Raw genomic sequence first — 21,978 nt, 5'->3', positions numbered from 1 at the left:
GCGTAAATGCCACCATCTATTCACTTGAATGCTGGGAGCAGATGTAAATGCTTCGCTGCTTGGATCTGGCTTGGCCCTCAGATCGATATTTGGTGTTTGCTTCTGCCACCTGAAATCACCCAAAAATAATATGTACATAAAAACAAAATCAAAACCCTAAATAAACCTGACCTAAGCAAAACTAAAATTGAAACCCTAGATCAGAAAATTTGAAACCCTAAAACAGCTGATTAATGTACAGATTTAGCCCCTTAACAGCCAGATTCAGCGATGAGCACAGGAATATTTTAAAGAAATAAAGATTTCAGATTTTCACTGTGAAGAACTTCAGAAAATATCTCATGCAAATTAGAAAAATAAACCGAATGATAGACCCAGGATCAAATCCAACTGGGCTCAGCAAAAAATGCTTGCGGGAGTTGGCTGGTTCAGCCGAGAACTTCCCCTAACGCCCACAAATCTTCTTCGATAAGGGTTTTTTGCACAGCTCAGAACAACCATCAGTAAAGAGGGCAAAAATGCTGCTAGGTCTCAGAAAGTAATGGAGATACCTGCCATTACTTCAGAAACCCTAACAACACTCAAACCCTAGCAAGTGAACAAGATACCTGTGCTCACAATACTCTACAATAAGCTATTATTAATGGCTGAAAATAACATATGTAGAAAATTAAACAATCTCACAGCATTTCAAGAGAGTAACACCAGCAAGATATGGACCCCAAAGTCTTCTTTTATTAACCAGAAACAGATTTACAAGAGAGCTTCTTCAGTACCAGACTCACAGATCGAATTATCTGAAATGACCCCTAGCACCCTATTTAGAGGAAATGATCCCAACGGCTAGTTCGAGTGATCCATGTCGAAATGATCTCGACCGTTGATGAGGATCAAGACATCTCTTGATCTCATCCGTCGATTTATTAAAAATAATATTTTGCATTCATTCACTTAAAATATTATTATTTTATTAGTTAGGGTTTTTGCTCTATTTTTTAATTTTTTTTATTATTTTTTAATTTTTTAATTTTTTTAATTTTTTATTTGTTTTATTATTTTATTATTTATTTATTTTTTATTTTTTAATTCATTTTAAAATGGATCATCGAACTAAGCCTTCGGAAACATCACCTAGGACCTAGGACTTAGGACACATGAGGGGATTTAAAACATTTTTCAACCCTCAAGACACATTTCATGATGACTTTTACAATTTACATCTTAAGGGGGAAAAACTCCTTTAACATAGACCCTCACAAATCACCCAGTTTCTGCGACACAACTATAATCTAGCAGATTAACACACTAGGATTCTCCTAAAGTTCTAATGACAAAATCCATCCCGGCTTTGGGGTCAGGTTTGAAGGAAAACTCTGCCGATCATGGATCGGTGAGACGAAAAACCTTCCGGGACGTAGATTATCATTAGAAAGTTAGGTCCACCTAGGCAACTTTACATACATGACTTTGATCTGCTAAGATTATTTACATTTCATACATGCAGACTGGGTTTACAATCAAAATGATCAAGCTGCTGATGACTGCAGGATGGCACAGACATGTCGATCAGGTGCTGCCTCTTTTTGCCAAGAAAAGGGGGGTGTACTGCATGGGTAGTTTGACCGGTAGTGGTCAACAATATCCATCTAGGGTTTATAATCTTAGATATTCCAAAATCTTCAACAAATATAAGACTACAAATCTTAGACTTAAAACATATAGCAAAACCCTAATGCATATAGGCCTTTAAACAAAAACTCACAAATGAACATGTTATGTTATAACTTATATGTACCTTATAACAGCCTTACCTTACCCTTTCTTGAAAGCGACTGCTTCCCAAGTTATACCTCCTTCAGTGCTGCCTTCAAGATGCTCTTCACAAGGTGACTTAACAGATGTTTTTGACTGCTACTGTCCTTTGTAATCCATGATCCTAGGAAATTATGCTAATTTCGGTCTTTGGCACAATCATTTTAAAATGCTTCTTGACTTCTCTCTGAATGAACTTCTGAAATAGCCCTTAGTCTAGGGCTTCTCAGTTACCACAAAATGACTTGGTAAAGAGCTCTAGAAGTCTTCCAAAAGGATGCGGATTTGATCCTTATTCAAAGTGTCACAATTTCTTGGAGTGAAAGGTTGCTTCTAGCCTTGCTTATTTAGGTCTCTATATTTTTGAAGCTTATACCACAGATCACAAGATATCAATGTTCTAGCTTTTCTCGATTAACCTTCCAACCTAAGTTACCAGGATTCGGATACGGATACGGATACGGATCCGCTAGTTTTTTGAAAATCCAGGATCCGGATACGGCAAGTACAAAAAATATAATAATATTAAAAATATAATAAAATTAATAATAGACACAAAATCATCCATTTATATATATATATTAAAGCTAAATCATTGTCATTCATTTTGTGCTTTTACCATATATTCAAGTTCATCTTTAATTATCTCTTCAAATTAACAAATTGTTGTTTTTTAAGTTTGCATTCATAAAACACCATCATTAGTTTATGCCCACACACCTATATTTTAAGATTATTAAGACAAAATTAAATTTAAAATTATATCTATATATCAATATGTATATTTAAATTTGTATAAATTTTATATATCATTTTAAATTTTAAATTAATTAATAAAAATTAGAAAAAAAAAATATTTTAAAATAAAAAATATATGCTCAAATTCCAATCTATAAGTCAAAACTAAATTATAAATAAAAACTAAATTATAAATAAAAAGCAATATAATTTAAAAAATACATACCTATATTTTAAGTTTATTAAGACAAAACTAAACTTAAATGTAACTGCAGACGTCTATAGTTACATTATCGCAGACGTCTATAGTGGGTTCCGAATCTCAATACACCATTACATTAGGTAATAAGTCTATAGTTACATTATCGCAGACGTCTTAATGTAACTTAAATGCGTGATATACCATTGATCTCGTAGCGTAAAGGGAATGACCACTAATCTCGCAGACGTCTGCAGTTACATTATCGCAGCACTATAAACGATAAACTTAAAACTAGGCGTCTGCAGTTACATTAAGACCAACACTATAATGTAATAGTGTATTGAGATTAAATTTTAAATTAATTAATAAAAATTAGCAAAAAAATTATATGTTAAAATCTCAATCTATAAGTCAAAATATAGCTCGTAATAGCTCGTAAAAGCTCGGGTCATGGGTCATAACACCGCAACTAGGGCAACTTTAAACCCTGCCTGCGTGCTCGAAACTCTGCACGTTTATTAATCCGCCACGTGCCGGTTCTTGGGCGTATTTACGCGGATCCGGATCCGAATCCGGATCAGATCCGTGGATCCGTGGATCCTGTACCCCAGAGGGCCGGATCCGGTAACTTAGCTTCCAACCAAGCATACTTCTTTTACCATCTTTACATTCTAGTAACCTTGATTGATAATATAAAGGTATTCTGCCCTCTTGTTAGGGCTTCATATTTTCACTGTATATAGAACAAGCTTATAAAGCCTTTTATATAAGTTGACCTCTACTATGCATCCCTTCGTTGGCTTCTTATTTCGTTGTCTTAAATAGGTCTGATACCTATTTGTAGTATATAGAACTTCGACTCTTTTAGATACTTATGAGATTTCAGACCTTAAGTCCAGGACTTCGGATGCTCTTTCCTTAAACGATGATCACAGGTATTTATTACAGGACCCTTTTAAAAGATGATTACTGGACTTTTCAGCCTAGATTAGGCCTCTTTCCTTGCCTTTCAGATCTCTGCCCAAGGTGTGCTTTTCTAGCTTCTCAGCCTTCTAGCACAGGTCTTTGGCCTAATATCAGGGAAATGTTACCATAAAGATGTTTCCCAGAATATTCATTACAGGAGTTTGTTCTTATCTTTACTGATTTTTATACCTCTGGGTCCACTCTCTTCCTTACTCTACCCTCAAGACAAGTGTAAACATTTTCTTAAAAGATTTTTAGTTTGCTACATGTATGTATACTGTAACTAGGGCATCAAAAGGAATTCGGATCTGAAGAAAAGTTTGGCACATAACCATTCTATTTGGTCTTCTCTTTTTGCTAGCTGCTTTAGTTCTTAACAGTCTGTTCTTTTAGGCTATGGGAGTATTGCAAAGTGATCTTTTCAGTTGCCCATTCTCTAGCCCTTAGCTCTGATACCTTGTTGAAAAATCCTTAGGGCAGTATTAGGTTATTTGTTAACATGTTTTCTCTTTACGTGACAATTATTTGTGATTATGTATTTGCTTCTTCATTACTGTGTATGTTCTCATCATCAAACAATTGCCAAAAATTATGAAGACAACAAAGAAAAGGACACAAGATGTAAGCACTCAGCCAGGGAAAAACCCCTCTTCTAGGGGAAAACCCAAAAATTCTTCTTCTCTTCTTCAAGAACCAAATCAAATAAGACAACCAAGAACTCTAGGCAGCATCACATCTTCCTCCAATCCACCAAGTCAGCCTCCCAAGAAGATTGATCAATCTATAGTCAAGTTCTCCACGAATCAACACAAGACAACTCTTCCAAAGCAAATCAATAAGGGTCTCGACGCTCTCTGCAACTCCTGAAATATGGCCTACAATAGTTCGGACCTGCAGTAACCCTAATTCCCCACTACAACTTGCACGTGTGACAGAAAACTAAGAGAAATTCGAGTCCTTTTTCTTGACAAGTGTCTCTTCTTCCTTTTCTCTAGATCTTCCTTCCTTTCTAGGCTTTTCTTCCTCTTCTTCTTCTCTTGGAATTTCAGATCGAATCACTTAGATGGATGGTTCACAATAGGTCGAATGCACTTCTATATATAGTTGTTGAAGCTCCCTTATGAGGCCAACTTGATAGCTTTTGAGGCTGACTTGGTGGAGGAGGTTTACATGACCAATTTACATAAAAATAATTTTTCTTTCTTGACATAAGAAGCCCAAGAAGGGTCTAGAACATAATGACAAGGACAATGACACATGACTCAATCCTAGAAGCACTCAATGGGTGCTTTGACCTATAATCATAATAAATATAGCATGAAACCCATGCTTATAAAAATAATTTTTCTTTTTCCTTTTTCTTTTGACAAATGCATAAGAATTACATCATGTCATGAGCTAGACGACAATTATGAAGATCGGTTCTAGTTACATTTTTCAACACTCTAGGCTGTCAATCATCATATGAAACCATCAAAGTGCCCAACGCTGCATCTGCAAAGTCATCACTTGAAGGTGCAAAACGGCTTGGGCATGCTGTGCAGTGTACTGATGTAAGGTGCCCTGAAAGGCCTCTGCTGCTGTGTGAAGAACTACTTGACAAAACCATCTTAAGATCAAGTGAAAGTCACCAATCATTAGGGATTGTTACCCACCAAAATTAGTCTTTCAAGAATCCATCAAAGGAACTTTGTGTATGCCTCCTTTGGTCTTAAATCTTCACTTAAAGAAAGTCGCTAGGGTTTCAAAGTGAAGCTTCTTAGTCCTCTACCCACCTCTTCCAGGTTCCTCTATCTTTCACCTTGCCATCATTAACTTCATTGCCCAATTGAGTGAAGGCACTTGACTAGTTTGTTGTGAACTTGTGGCCATTTTAATTTTTCCCTTTCTCTTCAATTTATGGCAACAAGGGTTATGGTTAGCTTAAATCTACATTTAATAACAACTTATTGTCCATTTTTTATTGCAATATTGAAAGGGATTGCATCCAATAAATATAAAAAATAAAGATCTAGAATTAATTGCATGTTTTCACCCTAAAACTAGGGTTGACGCGTTGATTTTAATTGCTGTTATATGCATTTTCAGCTATTTAAAACCATTGTTTACTTAACCACAACTTCCTTCCTTCATAGCATTTACTCCTTTGTTGATATTATCGTTCATAGGCTACTATCTCAAACTGCTATATGCCATTGTGTGCCCAAAATCTGCATATCATATAAACCCTAACTAATGGCAGCTTTCTTCTAAGTTATAAAGGCCTTAGTAAAGTGTGTTTGAACTCTAAGCAACTCTTATCTCAGCCTTTCAAGCCATAGCTGTACCTTTTACTTCAATCAATAGACCTTGCATTACACTTGAACCCTCCTTAGTTGAATATCTTGCTGGTGATCTTTGCAGGGAAGCCTAATTTGTGGAGATAATATCCACCACTAAACAGTTGGAGAGAAACCATTGAGTTGACAGTGGTGGCTGATCTCTTGTTGCCATAAGATCTAGGTTGGCTAGTGAGGCTTTGCAGTAAGCCTGTTAGATTTGTGGATATCGTGACCACCCTTTTGTTCAAGAGGAGAGCCAGCCATTGAGCTTGCCTACCTACATCAATACCTTGCAACCAATATTTTCCCTTTATTTTGTATTGATGTTTGACATTTATCTTCACCGAGTTTTCTCTATAGTAGATTCTTTGGAGATAGTTTGAGGCCCCCTTAACAAGGTCTTTTCTATCATTCAATTAATATGAACCCCAAACTAGGAGTATGGTTGCTAAGTTTGGGCTCTAGTGTTCTTCCCCTCTCTGTTTGACTATGCATCTTTTTGTCTTGAAATTCTTTATGCTTGTTCTCTAAGGAGAAGAATTCAAACAGATGGCCCATTCTTTCAAATTTTGACATGGTTGGCTCAATTTTCCAAGCAATTCATAGTGGAAGGTTGAAGAAGAGAATGTGATGGCTATGGTTAAGGCTGATAAAATATATGCATTTCCAATTGAGACACACACACGCATGTGCACGCATGCACATGCACTCATGCATGCACGTACATCCAAAGTCACATTATGTTATTTATTATATAAGATCTAGCATTCCAAAGTCATATTATGTTATTTATTATATAAGATCTAGCATCATTACACTTGGAAATTTTTCCTTTGAATTTTCTTTTTCTTTGAACCAACCATATTAAAAAATGCCATTAATTTGTGTATTCTCAGTGAATTATGGAATGAAACAAATGAACAATGAAGTCGCTAGGTGGATGCGAGGGGATAAAAACAAAAATGGTGTGCTAGAACAAGTGCCATTTATAGCAACCCGAGGTTATGATAGTGTTGTTTGGAGCCGTCTTTATTCACAAGAAACACTTGATAATGGGTTTGAGAGTTATGAGGTGAGTTTTTTGTCACTTTCAACATAGAAATGCATTTGAACTGTACTGATATATATCAAAACTTGTAGGTAGATATATTAAAAGAGATCATCCATAAATAAAACAATATTTATGCATTTCTTACATCATATGAATGTAAGCTCCCTTGAAATCGACTCAGGTGAATGGTGCATATAAATGCTAACAAAACATTCCTATACAGATATGTGGCATTCTAGAAGCAGTTCTAGACTCAGTAAATGCCAAGGGCATGGTGGTTGGTCATACTCCTCAAACAGCTGGTGCAAATGGGTATGTTCTAGAGAATGGTTAAACAATACACACATTCTAGATAATGATGTTTAGATGTTGCTATAGCCAGCATAATTTAACATACTTCATTTTAAGCTATCTGTGAAGTATAAATCTGGGCAAAGCTAGAAAAATATTGATTCATGTCACTGTGAATGCATTATGCAGTAAATGCAACTGCAAAATATGGCGTATTGATGTTGGAATGTCAAGTGGAGTTTTAAATGCAATTCCAGAGGTAGAAATTCTCTTTTATTAATTGTTTGAGATTAGGTCATATGCTGAAGATCACTCTTACATTGGAAGTGCTGTTTTCGATGTCATTAAAATTGAACTTTTGGAAATTTGTAAGTTGAATTTGATTATCTATATGGACCTAGTATGCAAAGGTGTTAAACATTGTATTTGATTGAATATTAATGCAGTAACACACAGTTACCTTTAAGAGAGACGCTGGTCTATGAATTTCTGCTAATGAATTTTGAACGCACATATGTGAGGAAAGCCTTTTCTTGATTTTTAAAATCTACTGGTCACAATGCATTCAATTTTCACTGGTATTTTTCTGCATTGATTTTTTAGTGTATGTCATTCATGCTCTAGTTTGATCGGAACCGGTGAATTGTTTTAAGTTACTTGTCCATATAAAAAATGCATTTTTTTTTTGTCTCTGAATTAAAAAATTAGAGAGACTTATGCACTAACTTTGGAAAGGGGGAGAACTAGAAATAAAACACTTTTTTAACAGATATATAGTGTCTGCTATGAGTAGAAAGGACTAACTTCAAGGATTTTTTTTTTTTGTTCCGTTTGGTTGGGGGTGAGGGGTGGGCCGGAAGCTGAGGGGATTTCAAGGAATTATTTTGTGCATGGTCTGTTAAAGATCTGCTAAACATGATAATCTAATCTATTAAATAAATAAATCTAATCTAAGACGTTTTGGGATGCATGGGTTGATTTTAATCCAAATAAGACACATAACAAAAATTGAGACAAAACACAAAAGACCCCCCTCTGGGTAGGGGGAATGGGATGCCTAGGAGACTCCCCTATATCCCTCATGGTTACAATGGTTATTATGATGCTAGATATCCCTTATGAATAAAGGGAAATAAATGGTTTTTGATATTCTTTTACAAGGAGGATGGTCGTGGGTTTCTTCCGGGTCCCTTGGCTTGTAAAGTTGGCAAAAATCTGGCAGCAACTCCCCTTGTATGTTCACGGACCTTGAAAAACTCAACAAAGAAAACTTGTGAAAGATGCCCCAAAAGGTAAGACCTGCAATGTTAATAGAAAATCATGATAATTTCCAAATGAAATTTATTGAAGAAAAGAGGGAAATTCTATTCTAAAACAGCTAAGGAATAGGCAAGATAAATCAACCTTTAATAGTTGATTATTGTTGTTCCTAGGACCGCAACAAATTAGCACTTAATTTGCTAGATGTGACAATGAAACTTCATAAAAATGAACAACGAATTTTTATGTGAAATCTTTCTAGAATTTATAAGTACGAAGAGAGGAAAGAAAATGAGTGGAATCTTTTGGCAAATGGAGACTATTGTTGGTGCTTAGTAGGATTGTAGCTCCTTATGTGTTGAAGGACAATGGATACTCTATCCAAAGGGGATCCAATCCTTCAATTTTGAGGCGCCTACATTTCCTTAAGAAAAACTTGCCAAGAAAGTGGTTAAAATAGGTGCAATCTTACACATGAAACTTGGAAAACATGGCAATCAAAATAGAAGAACATGCAATATTTTGATTACAAATGTATGATAACAAGAAGACAAACAAAGAACCAAATTTGTTTATCTACTTCTATGGGGAACAATGCCCCTTTAAAGGCTTATAATGTTAAATATTGTATCTCGTACATGTATTCTAGCCTTGAGAGGTGTCTCTGAGGCTAGGAACACAGAGAAACGAATTATCTCCAAGTCATGTAATTTTTAGTTTCACCTAGGAAAATGTCTTAATTAAGTCAATTAATGATTTTTAAATATTTCCTTAGTGAAGACATAGGAAAACTAGCTAATTCATTGGGATTAGTTGAGATAATGTCGATTTGCTGCTAGAAGTTTTTTGTAAGTTTCTAAGATGATCTTAGCCATTGATTAGAACAAAATAGCTTCTAATATTGTTCGTTCATATATGAATGAAATTATAAAGGGAAATTGATGGGTAGCATTGGAGCAGATTGAGTTGAGTATTGTTGGATGAGTTTTTAGCATGACACCAGGAGGGCTTCAGCTACAGTAATTGAGAAGGATTTTTTCCAGGGCTTATTCTTCATCGAGAGAGTTCCATCTTTTGAGTTTTAGAGGAAGGTTTTGCTGGCCGAATTATTTTCTGTAGAGGGAGCTGAGTTTTTCTCCAGGTCGTGCGATTTGCCAGAGGAGACCGAGTTCTTCCAAGGCTGCACATGTGGGATGAGAGGGTTGTACAAGGGTTGAGTTGCTTCCATAGGGTTTTATGGTTTGTAAGGAAGGATGTGGGGTTTTGTTAGCTGATTTGATCGACAGAGGTGAAAATTGATTTGCTAGTGTTAGGCAACCAGTAAGTGTAATTTCTCATTCGTAGGTTTGCTGAATATTTAATAATAAAACCCTTCCTGAAAATTGGTTTTCCCCATCTTGGCGTTTTTCCAGAGAGATTTGTCCAAAAAAATATTTGTGTTATTTGTGTGATTGGTTTCTTGTACATTCTGTTGCATTTTAATTTGGTGAATGGTGTTGTTCATGTTTTATTATTCATTACGCTCACTGGAAAATTTAATTTTGTTGTGCATAAGTAATCAAAATAATTTAATGGGATAATAACACCTTTTGGGTAGTGGAAATTTCACATGGTATCAATGCTCACTACAACACTAGGGATTTCTTTATTTGAGTTCCAGGGTTTCGAAAGAGAAATCAAGGGTTTCACATTCAGATTTATTGGGGTTTATTGTTCTAGAGAATTCAATAGGAAAGAAAATAAAGGTACTTCAGATAGACAATGGGGGGAGTATATTGAGAAAACCTTCAAGGAGTTATGTACCAAGGAAGGAATCAGGAGAGAATGGATAACTCCATACAACTTGCAACAGAATGGGGTTACTAAACACAAGAATAGAGCCTTGGTTGGAGCAGCAAGGGCCATGCTATATGATCAGGATATGCCTAGATATCTTTGGGTAGAAGCATGTAGCACAATAATATACATTCATAATAGGGTCCCACACTAGGTGTTGGGAAAGATGACACTCGAGGAGGCATTTATAGGGAGGAAGCCAAAACTCGGTCATTTTAGGATTTTTGATAATATTGCTTATTGTCATGTTCCAATCAAGAAGCGTACGAAGCTAGATTCATTTGTAGAGAAAGAGTATTTCGTTGGTTACAACAAAACATCCAAGGCATACAAGATCTATATTCCAAGGACTCAGAAGATCATTGTGAGACGAGACATTAAGTTTCAGGAGGAGAAAGCCTTTAGTAGGTCTTGTGAGTTGCCAATAGTTGATCAAAGTCAGCAGAAATAAGCTCCAAGGGTTGACCAACAATCTTAGGCATAGGGCACACGTACAAGTACAGTGACTAGTACAAGCACAGGGACAAGTGTTGAGGAGAGTTTGCAGAATATGGAGCAATAACATAATGAGGAGCTTGAAGCTTCACCCAGTTTAGTTGGCGGGAAGAGCCGCGAGGTGCTTCAGACATTGAGAGATGCTCAAGAGTTTGTGGGAGCTCCTATATCGAGTACTAGGGACAAAAGACCACCAGAGAGATATTTAGGTTACATGGTGTTGATGAGTTAGCTCATTGACAGTGAGCCTTCCAGCTATCAAGAGGCTGCATAGCAATAGATTTGGCTGAATGCTATGTTGGAGGAGTGTGAACATTTCACTACTGAAATTCTATTGCAGTAACTAAAATTAATTCTTCTATCTGTTAATTAATTTAGCAGTTTATTGCTACGAAAACAACGAATTAATTACACTGTAATCTTCACAAATAAAATATACTGCAAAAGATAAACTGGAAACTAAGAAAATATTGTCGCACACAAAAAAATATAACAATTATTTTTGGACTAAAGTCCCTGGAAAAACCTAGCTTGGGGAAACTGGAGTAGTAGCTGAGGGTTTTTATTATTAAGCAGTAGTGAGAAATTCTGAGTACAATAAATATCACCAAATTGGCAAATCTGTCCAAGAGAAATACTAACAAAAATTATTTGAGGGATTTTACTCTCTCTGAGCAATCCCAGCACTTGCCTGCCTTTGAAAAGCTAACCATCCAACTAGTTCTGTGCAGGTCCTACGTTTCCCTAGCGTAGACCTTCACAGTGTCGGCCTGAATCAATTACCAATTTAGCTGTCCTACCTGCTGCCGATTGGGAAATGCTTCTCTAGCTCTTTGGAAAATTTTTTCCCAACCTCTGGAACTAAAAACGTCTTCCTCTTCAGCTGGATTGAATTGCACTTTTGAGACTCCGCGTTGCCTCTGCACAACCTCTTGGAGAAAATTTCAGCCTTCTCTTTCTGACTCTCCAGAACTGGAAAACTTCCTTCAGACTTACTGTCTCTGCCCCTCTTTGTTTCTGCTTCCCTTCTCTGGCTTGCACTGTTTTGACAATTGCTGCTGCTCTCTGGAAAATCGAACTGCCCAAGGAAATCAATCTCAAGTATGTCAAGTTTGTTCCTACATATACCCACCAACTTCGTATAATCTCACTATGGGACTCCAACGACCAAGATTAAAACTCAATCAAGGGCTGAGATTATTTCCTTGTCAACCTATGTAAGTTTCTAGAGAATTCTCACCTTTCTCAACTAATACTGATTAATTAACTATATTTCTAAAGTTTAGACTTATGAAATATTTAAAAATTGGAATTTCTGGAAATGATTTCTAGGTTATGGAGAACTCCTGTGTTTTAGCCTCTCCACAAAGTTTTGAGACTAGAACACCTCCGATGCTACAAAAACTAACACTCCCTCTTAGCGAGGAAGGTGTTCTAGTGTCGTACTACTACAACACCCTGTCTCTGTATCATCCTCTGTATATGTTGCTGATGTTTGGCCATTGTGACTGCCTGTCACTGCCCACCAACCACTACGCAACTCTGATGCTGACACTTCTTTATTGCTGCCAACTTTGCATCTGTACTGCAACTCCCTTTGAACTGTTGCTGCTTCTACTGTAACTATTGCAATTGAGAAGCATCTGAAACACTGAATCAACTGTCTCTGTGTTGCATCTGTCACTTGAGCATTTGACTACTACTAGCCTTTGCACTATCCACTAAGGAATCTACATTGTTGCTGACTCTGCTACTAAGCCTCTTGCTCTACTGTCAACACTGATCTGTTTTCCTCAACACCAAACTGCAACTAGTCTGCAACTGTCACTCCGGAATTTGATTGTATCAATCGACACTAATCCATCCTGCTACTGAATACTGTGGGCCCCTGTAGTAAGGTAATGATCCATGAGGAAGACACCTCAATGGACCTTGCCCAAACCTCTGCGTTGCTCTGGGACTATAATTCCATATCGCCTCACCTCACAACTGGAGGGATAGCTGCAGACATGGCGAAGTCTTCCTCCAACGTTGAGGACAATTTGTCCATCGCTACGGATGTTGTCACCTGGTCCTGCTTCTCCTGCTTTTGCTTTTTCCTAAGAGGACACTAAGCACTGTAGTGGCCAAACTCGCCACACCTGAAGCACTTGAACTTAGATAGGTCCTTCTTCTTCTCCCTCTATCCCTTCTTCGAACCCTTGTTGTTGCTTCTGCTGATGGAGCTCTTTACTAGAGCTCGCCTCTTCTAGGGCCAAACACACAAGCTCTGAGGGTTGAGGCGCTTCCCTAATGACTGCAAGCTGATCCCAAATTTCCTGAATTTTGGCGAGGAAGGGATCTATGCCTTCACCCTTCTGCATCCTAATGTTACTTAGCTTCTCCTATAAGAACATCTTTCGCTGCTTGGAAGGATTCTAATATAGTTGAGCGAGAGCATCCCACATCTCCTTAGTTGTATTCTTGGCCGATATATGCGAAACTATATGGTCTTGGACTCCATCCAAGATCATCCGCTTCGCCTTTGCCATCTCTTTCTTGTGTTCCTTCAGTTGATTCGCATCATTCAGTATTGCCACAACATTCTCTGCATAGGTCGTTGAACTGAATTCATCTAACAGGAAGGAATCAGGATAACCTGGCCTTCCAGATGACATAGTTGGATGCTCTCTCCTACCTATCCTGATCTCTAAGCCTAGCTGTGGACATCTCTGAAACTGGAACGAAAAACTCCCTCTTTCACCCGCTTGGCTGTTGAATCTGCTATTCACACTCCCTTCTAGACTGAGACAATCTTCTTGCAACCACTGACAGATGCAACTAGAAATTCAGATTTCTAGGCTAGAAACCCTCTGAGAGAAATTTCCCTCTGTGTGTGCACTTTCTCTTCCACCCGACACGATTTCTACTCTAGCAATTGTTGCAAAACCCTTTTGCGCCCAAACAAGGACTCAATGGCTCTGCCCCTCTCTGTCTCTGCTTCCCTTCTCTGGCTTGAACTCTTCTGGCAACTACTGTTGCTCTTTGGAAAATTGAATCCCCCAAGGAAATTGATCTCAAGTATGTCGAGTGTGTTCTGCCCAATGTTGCACGAAGCGCCCCCCCCCCGCCACAGTTCCAAGCCCCGAAGCGCGTCCCGTACGGAAGCGCTTGGGAAGCTTGGTCAGAAGCGCGCTTCCGAAATTCGGAAGCACCGCTTCCGAATTTTTTGCCGCTTCCTGGAAATTCAGAAGCGTGGTATGGAAGCGCCGAAGCGCGCTTCATACGACGCTTCGGGCGTCGGAAGTGTGGCGCTTCGGAGGAGGAAGCGTACGCTTCCGGAAAAGCGTTTAGAAAATCGTTTTTTTTTTCATTTTTTTTTTTAATTTTAGGTGAGTTTGCTTGTTGGGGGTGGGTCCACCTTGGGTTAGGGTGACAAATGAAGGCAAAAAAAATATAAATATAGCAGATGCTCCCTCATGGTAATGTTAAATTCTTAAAGTAAAAGTGACATTCTCCTTTATTTTTCATTTTCATCCTTTTACTTAAATTTTTAACATTACCATGAAATGACTCAGGATGTTTGAGAGTGGTTCCAGCCTTATTGGACTTCATATGGAGAAAATAGAATTTCATATCCTATTCAAAATTCAGCAGGCTTAACAGTTTTTAGGAATTCAGGATCAATGGGATTGTGGCATTTCATTAGATTATATCAAGTATGAAGGTATGCGATTAGCATTTAATCAAGAGCACCAAGCCCTATATGTACCCTAGTGTTCGTGGTGTTAATTGTTGAACTCCTTTGTCACGCAGCACGCCATTAGCAAGAAATTACCTTTCAATCAAGTCAAAATCATCGATCAAGCATGTTAAGCTTTTTCTACCATATTTTAAGTCTTGAATTAGGTAGTTTGATCAAAATTGGGCAATCTTGACAAATATCCCTAGACAATCGAGGTAGAGGCAAAGGCTAGACAAGAGGAGAAGAATCTAGATTCTAGATGGTTGATGCTCAAATAATTAATCATTAATGTACAATGGATGTTATATCTATCTTGATTTATGCAAAAATATCCATGTTTTCATGTCTTCTACAATTAATTTGGTATTTGGGATGTTTGTTTTGAGTATAAATGCAAATATATATATATATATATATATATAGATAGATATAGATATATATATATATATATATATATATATATATAACAGACGCTTCCACGGACGCTTCGCTTCCTAGATTTTTGGAAATGACGCTTCCGCGTCCCCGCTTCCAAAAAACGCTTCCGCTTCACCCCCGCTTCGTGTAACATTGGTTTTGCCATCTACCCATCAACTTCTTCTTATAATCTCACTATGGGAATCCAACAACCATGATGAAAACTTAATCAAGGATTTAGATTATTTCCTTGTCGCTCTGTGTGAGTTTTTAGAGAATTCTCACCTTTCTCAATTAACACTGATTAATTAACCAATTTTCCTAAGTTCAGAGTTAGGAAATATTTAAAAATTGGTTAATAATCTAATTGAGACATTTCTAAGTGGAATTTCTAGAAACGATTTCTGGGTTATGGATAACTCCTGTGTTTTAGCCTCTCCACAAAGTTTTGAGACTAGAACACCTCCAATGCTACAAAATCTAACAAGGAGTACAACTCCATCATGTAGAACGATTTTTTGGAGGTGGTGCTTAGATCGTTGGATAGGATACTGGTTGGTTCTCGCTAGATCTATAAGATCAAGCATGCTGCAGATGGCAACATAGAAAAATTCAAAGCCAACTTTGTGGCTAAGGGATTCACTTAGAAAGAGGGAATAGATTATGAGGAGACATTTGCTCCTATAACCAGGTATACTTCCATTAGGGTTGTGATATCACTTGCAGCATGGATGGGATGGTAGATTTATTAGATGGATGTCAAGGTGATGTTCCTGACGGAGTGATAAAAGAGGAGGTGTACATCGAGCAACTAGAGGGGTTTCAGGCATACAACTGGGAGACTCACATATGTAGATTGAAGAGAGAACTATACTAGCCCAAGCAAGCTCCCAGGGCATAGTATGGTCGTATTTACAGGTACTTGCAGGCGATGAGCTTCGTGAAGAGCGAGGCGAATTCTAATCTCTACTATCTTATGGTTGGAGGTGAACCACTCATTCTTGTTTTGTATGTGGATGATCTATTTCTGACTAGGTCACTATGGCTCATAGAAGACTGCAAGAGGGACTTAACAACAAAGTTCGAGATGAAGGATTTGGGGTTGATGCACTATTTTCTAGGACTAAAGGTGTGGCAGACAAATGGGGAAATTTTCCTTGGTCAAGGGAAATATACTTTGGAGATCTTGAAGAAATTCAGGATGTTGGACTGTAGACCCATGTCTACACCTATGGTAACTAATTGGAGGAAGATTGATGCATCAAAGTAGAAGGCAATGGACCCCACTCTATATAGATGACTTATTGGCTCTCTTATGTATCTGGTCAACACGAGGCTGTATATTTGCTTTGCAGTCAATTCTCTTAGTTAGTTCATGGTGAAACCAAACAAAGTGCATTGGACAACAACAAAGCATGTGTTATGATATCTATAAGGTATAGTTGAGTATGGGTTGAAATATACTCAGGGAGATGGTGTCAGGTTGATTGACTACACTGATGCAGACTGGGTAGGTAATGCAATAGACTAGAAAAACACTTTAGGGTGCTGCTTTAGCATGGGATCAGGGGTTTGTTGAGAAACCAAGTGTAATAAAGATGATGTTTGATTTCTCTTAACTTGATAATTACTTGTGAATGTTTGTTGGCTTCATATTAAATTTTTTGTTCTCTTCATTAAGCAATCCCCAAAACCTAAAGATAACAAAGAGACAAAGAACACAAGAAATTGGGCTCCAAAACAGGGAAAAACCCCACAAGGGGAAACCAAAAAAATCCTTCTCTTACAGAATTAGATAAAAACCAGATATTCAAGACTAAGACCAACATTAAAACTACCACCAAAATATCAAGACAAACACTCCTCCAAGTCACCTCCAACTTCAAAGTCAAACATGGTCAAACTATCTCAAATATGGTCATCTCCTGAAATTTTAGCCTTGTAATTTCGGCCCTTGAAATTTTAGTCCCCTGAAAATTTGGGCCCATTACCCACCATTTTGTGGGTGATATCCCTAGGAGAATTTTTTTCTCCAAGATGGTTCTCAACCGGCAGCCAGCAGCCCCTTGCAGCTCCCAGCTAGCTCATTGTGCCATTTCTCCGCCACCTGAGCCAACCATGTGGCCCCTCACCCATCTGCCATGATCGTATGTTTGAAGGTGGGCCTCCTAAACCTAACGGTATGCCTTGTCATTTGGTAATTGAGTATTGTAGTTTGCTCATGGACATTTCTGGGCATGGATTAATGGGGAGATTCAGCGAAAATAATGGGTTAGGTCTGTGCCTTTGTCCCCCAGACCCCTTTTGGATATTAACCTTGTATTCTAGTCTTGTGGGATCTCTTTTATTGACCATTTGGATCTAGGGATGGTATATCATGGGAAACCTTGATTTTGGTTGTGTGGTCCCGCTTCCCCATCTGCATATATTACTCCCTTTCAACTCATTATTATCCGATTCATCATTTCTCCCACCTGGGTCCACATTCCTCTACTAGGTTCACACAACGCTAGTTCTCCCCTTCCCTTGACCACACCTTGGGTCAGGCTTGGAATGATGCCCCAAAGGTTGATGCAGTGAAAAAGAAAAGAAAAAGGATAATTGGCCACATTCAATAGGAAACATAGTACAAAATGCAAAAGATGGTCGAGACAAACACATTTAGCATGTGGGAAAAAGCCTATACATGAGCTCTACTCCATCATCATGACCATTACCCTGGTTCCTACAACTTATATGAGCCTCCTTCGTCATATAGGAACCCATGATTGTCCCAACCTCTGTTGGGCAATGAATGGCCCTACCTTAAAAGGGGGTATCCACTGCTATATCTCACACATCATGCTCTTACCCCTTGAGCCCCGAGCAGTTAATCAAAGAAAAATCATAAAGAGGCAAAAGGAATATAAAGAAGGGTGGAAAAATCAAGGTCGGGGCACCTCATGTACCACGATTTTTCTCTCCTATTCATTATATACCCAAGTGTGGGATTCCCTTTTATTAGCTGCCCTTGTACCCCATCATGTGGCCTAGGGTTGCCCCTTCTCATCTCCTACTTCATTCACTTCTCTATCACATACCACCACCTTTTAAAGGATGTCCCTTGAACATATTATCCCCTTTAGAATTAAAAACCACCTAATAGGGTACTTGGTTAATCCCATTTGGAGCTTGGAGACATTGGTAGATGCCAAAGCCCATTATGGAAGCGCAGGCCATTATGAAGTCCCCCCCTGTGGTCCATGATTGGTAAGCTCTTTTACTCGATTTCTCTAATGACTTGTTGCACTGGAAGACTAGGGGACACATTGGATCTTATGTAGGATTGCATATGGTCTCAATCTTGTGTTTGGTCTCCCTATACGGGAGAGGGCTACATTGGCACATGTAGGCTTTGCGTTGAGAGCCATGGGCCTTGAAAACAGTAGACAACACTCCATGGACCCTCGAGGATGTTCAAAGATTGCTCAAGATTCAACTATTAGACGAGGAAGATGCACCTAGTTCACCTTTGCCCAGTCAGTCCCACAGATGTACATTGCACTTGGTAGCTGATCTAGGACTTGTAAGATGATATGGCATCATCTACACCATTATCAGAGCCCTTACAAATGATCGACATGCATCTTCGACTCATTTGGAGACCCATGAGGTTATTATTGTGCCCCCACACCCACTGGGAGCACCACAAGTTTATTGTTCGGAGAACAAGGGGCCACCCCTTGTCCATCACTTTTGAGGGTCCTGTTCTTCAAGATGGCACCTATGGACCTCATCAAGCCTCTTGGAGGGCCCTACGACATGTATTATTTATCATTTGACCTCTTAAGAGGCTAATTATTTCATTTGTGAGCTAGTTTGGTGGGCTTGTCACCAAAAGTTAGGTTATTAGCACATTCTTTTATTTTTGGGGCGTATGTAGGCCTATGAGACTAATTCAAACTCCTCATTAGTGTATAAATACAAGTGAGATGAGTTCATTTGCTCATCATCACTTTGGATTGGATCTCTTTTCTCTCTTGAGAATTTCTTGGAGGATGAATTGGAGCGTTATGGATGAATTTTGATGTTTGGATTTGGTTTATCTTATCTTGGAGCTCCTCTATTGTCAAATTGTGGATGGTTGGATATGTTCTATTACATGTAAGTACATGATTTTAATGCTATTCTTATTTTACTTTGTCATATACATTGGATTGGGAATTTCGCTATTTTTAGGGCTAATTGCTGCATGCATTCACTGCTTAAATTGTGGAATTTTGTCTCTATATAACATCTCTTAATGTATGGGCCATGTAATTTTGAATGAAATTTCCTAGGGATGATTCTATCAACAAACTCATCTTGATAAGCCATCACCTTTTGCAAGTCGAAGTATAAAGCTGTAAGGTTGCTTCCCCTTGCCCTCGAAAGTAAGCGAAGTAGTCTTAAGGCCTCCTTGACTAAAAACAAGATCCTCATTCATATTTAGCCTAGACTACATTCTTCGAAGACTAAGGAACTGATCTACCAAGAGGTGGTCACTCAAATATCAACTCTTTTTTACCTTCTTCTAGGTCTAGCCAAGTTGGGTCTCCCAACTCTTTTTTTACTTTCCCGACAAAGTAGCCCTCCAAAAAGTTTGATCTCTTAGCCTCTCCTGCGCAAGTGTGGCCTCCTCCAATTTTGAAGCCATTATGACGGTGGAGTTGTGAGATAACCCAAGCCCTAGCTTCAAGATCAAACTTTTCCTTAGTGTTCCCAAGGTGAGTGCCTCATAAGATCAATTTGACACCTTTGAGTGAAAATTCCTGCTTTGATCCTTCCCCGTCCTTGTCTGGGTTAAGAACATCATTGGTTGCTAGATTATGCCCGCTTAACCTAGGGTAGATCCACTTGGTCCCGTATGGTCCCACACCTTCAAAAAGTCAAATATTCAAGAACCATTCAGGAAGTCAAGTTCAATAAGGATTTTAGGATTGGGAAACTCCTTCATAAGGCATATTCCTCTAAGCCTAACCCTCAAGTCCTTATATCCTTCTCCTAGAGATCTTTGTACCTTGCTTAACAAGAACGAAAGTTCTATCCTTGAAACCTCTTCCAGGAAAATGATTATAAGGGTCACTCCATATCCATTGGTCGATTTATCCTTTACGAGTGACCTCCTATATATATCGGGTCTCCTCCCATTGGTGAATGTCCGTAAAGAGTAAGGATTTTTCGCTGTGGTGACAATGGGCTTTAGCTTCGTCGTTGCTCTTGACCTAGCAAGTTCCCCTCTAGGACCCCCTTCTAGTTTGAGCGGTAACATTTTGGTGCCATTGTCAGGGAGGAAGAAGGTCTACCTCCCTAGTGAATCATTGAGGAATTGATTCATTGACGACATCTATAAAGAATTCCTCTGGCGACTCCGCTCATTGTCCAAACCCCTAGTTTACTTGAAGGCGACAACTTTCCTACTTTAACTAGGGCTGCCACAAAAAGGGGAGAGCGAACTCCATCACCTGTTGGAACCGCTCTTTTCCCTGAATTTGAGAAGGTCAGTGATCCATTTCCAAAGATGCCATCTAGTTCTAACCTGACCAAAAAGAAGATCAACCCAAGATGACCAAGAGTGAAAGACACTTGGTTAGTGTCTTTGCCCCTTTGAAATTGAGTGATGATCCCAAACCACTACCTGAAAAATATAAGCGATGGTTACCCAAATTCAAAGGGGATGCTACTTGGACTGCCCATGGTTTTATCAAAGAATTCTATTAGCAAATGTCCCCTAGAATGGTTTTTGATGAAGATATGCTCATGATGCATTTTTCTTTATCACTTGAGGGACAAGCAAGAGATTGTTACCTTAGCCTTCCCCGTGCATGCATACAAGACTTCGATGAATTTGAAGACCTATTCATGAAGAGGTGGTCATGTAATGCCCAAGGGACCTTTAATATCGAAAAATTCTACCAAATAACCAAGGGAAGGGAAGATGTGCGAGAATTCATTCAAAAATTTGATAGGGTAGTCAAAGATATACCTGATCATTTGAAGCCATTGGAAGCCAATATTCTTGATAAGTTTATAGAAGCGGTGGGTGGCCACTTCACCTTTGTGTTAAGGGATAAGAAACCTTCCACTTTGGCCGAAGCTAAAGAGATATCAATGGAAGTTGAAGAAAACATACAAATCTCGAAGGTTGATACCAATGACCACCCTAGAGCTAGAGCTGAGGTCAAGAAGGAGAAGCCCAAAGATCAACATGAGGAAACTCTCCTTGCCATCCTCAAGAGGATGGAGAAGTTCATCGAAGAAGCCAATGCACGTGATAGGGTTATCATGAACAAAATCATTGCCTTGGAAAGGGCTCAAAAATCTAGTTATATCTCGGAAGAAAATCCTTTTCCCAAAAAGCAAAGTGAAGAAGATAGGCCAGGCTCTTCTCAATTCCCAAACACTTTGGCTCCAACTAATGCTATTGAGCCAGACCCTTCATTTAAGGATGAGGAAAGTGAAGGGGAAGAGAGTGAGGATGAACAAATTGATGAGTAGGCCAACCTTGTGGAATCTGACATCTTCAACATTTTTCTAGGGGGGTCGTATACACATCCTCCCATTAGTGAGGTCACCCTTAAAGAGGAAAAGGAAGAATCCATTCTTAACTCTGATAGCAAGGGAAGGTTCAAAGGGGTCCAATACTCACGAAAAGAAAATAAAAAAGACCCTACAACTTCTAAGGAGCCGTCTAAAGAAGATCCATTACCTAAGCAAGCCCCTCCCAAAGAATCTCTCCCTTAAATTCCTCCCAAGAAGGATCCCCCAACAAAAGCGAATCCGAAAAAGGATCCTTCAAGAAAGAAAAACGCTAAGAAGAAGGAAAAGGGAAAGAGGTTAAACTTGA

The 21,978-nt window shown here is 38.6% G+C and overlaps 1 protein-coding gene across 3 annotated transcripts in view; it reads left to right on the top strand.

Annotated features, from left to right (window-relative positions):
• SLP1 (Calcineurin-like metallo-phosphoesterase superfamily protein) overlaps positions 1–21,978 on the top strand; it is a 363,036-nt gene that overhangs the window by 226,276 nt on the left and 114,782 nt on the right. For all 3 annotated transcript variants that reach the window (XM_089437119.1, XM_089437120.1, XM_089437118.1), the window contains 3 exons: positions 6,936–7,111; positions 7,314–7,402; positions 7,571–7,640. In XM_089437119.1, coding sequence (XP_089293245.1) covers positions 6,936–7,111; positions 7,314–7,402; positions 7,571–7,640 — 335 coding nt within the window. The remainder of the gene's footprint in view (positions 1–6,935; positions 7,112–7,313; positions 7,403–7,570; positions 7,641–21,978) is intronic.

The sequence above is a fragment of the Pinus tabuliformis genome, chromosome 5_2 (assembly GCF_031772625.1).
Source record: "Pinus tabuliformis cultivar Carrire ecotype Pingquan chromosome 5_2, CPIR1, whole genome shotgun sequence".
Taxonomy (NCBI): domain Eukaryota; kingdom Viridiplantae; phylum Streptophyta; class Pinopsida; order Pinales; family Pinaceae; genus Pinus; species Pinus tabuliformis.
The sequence above is the reverse complement of the archived record's forward strand: the minus strand, read 5'-3'. Positions and strand labels throughout refer to the sequence as shown.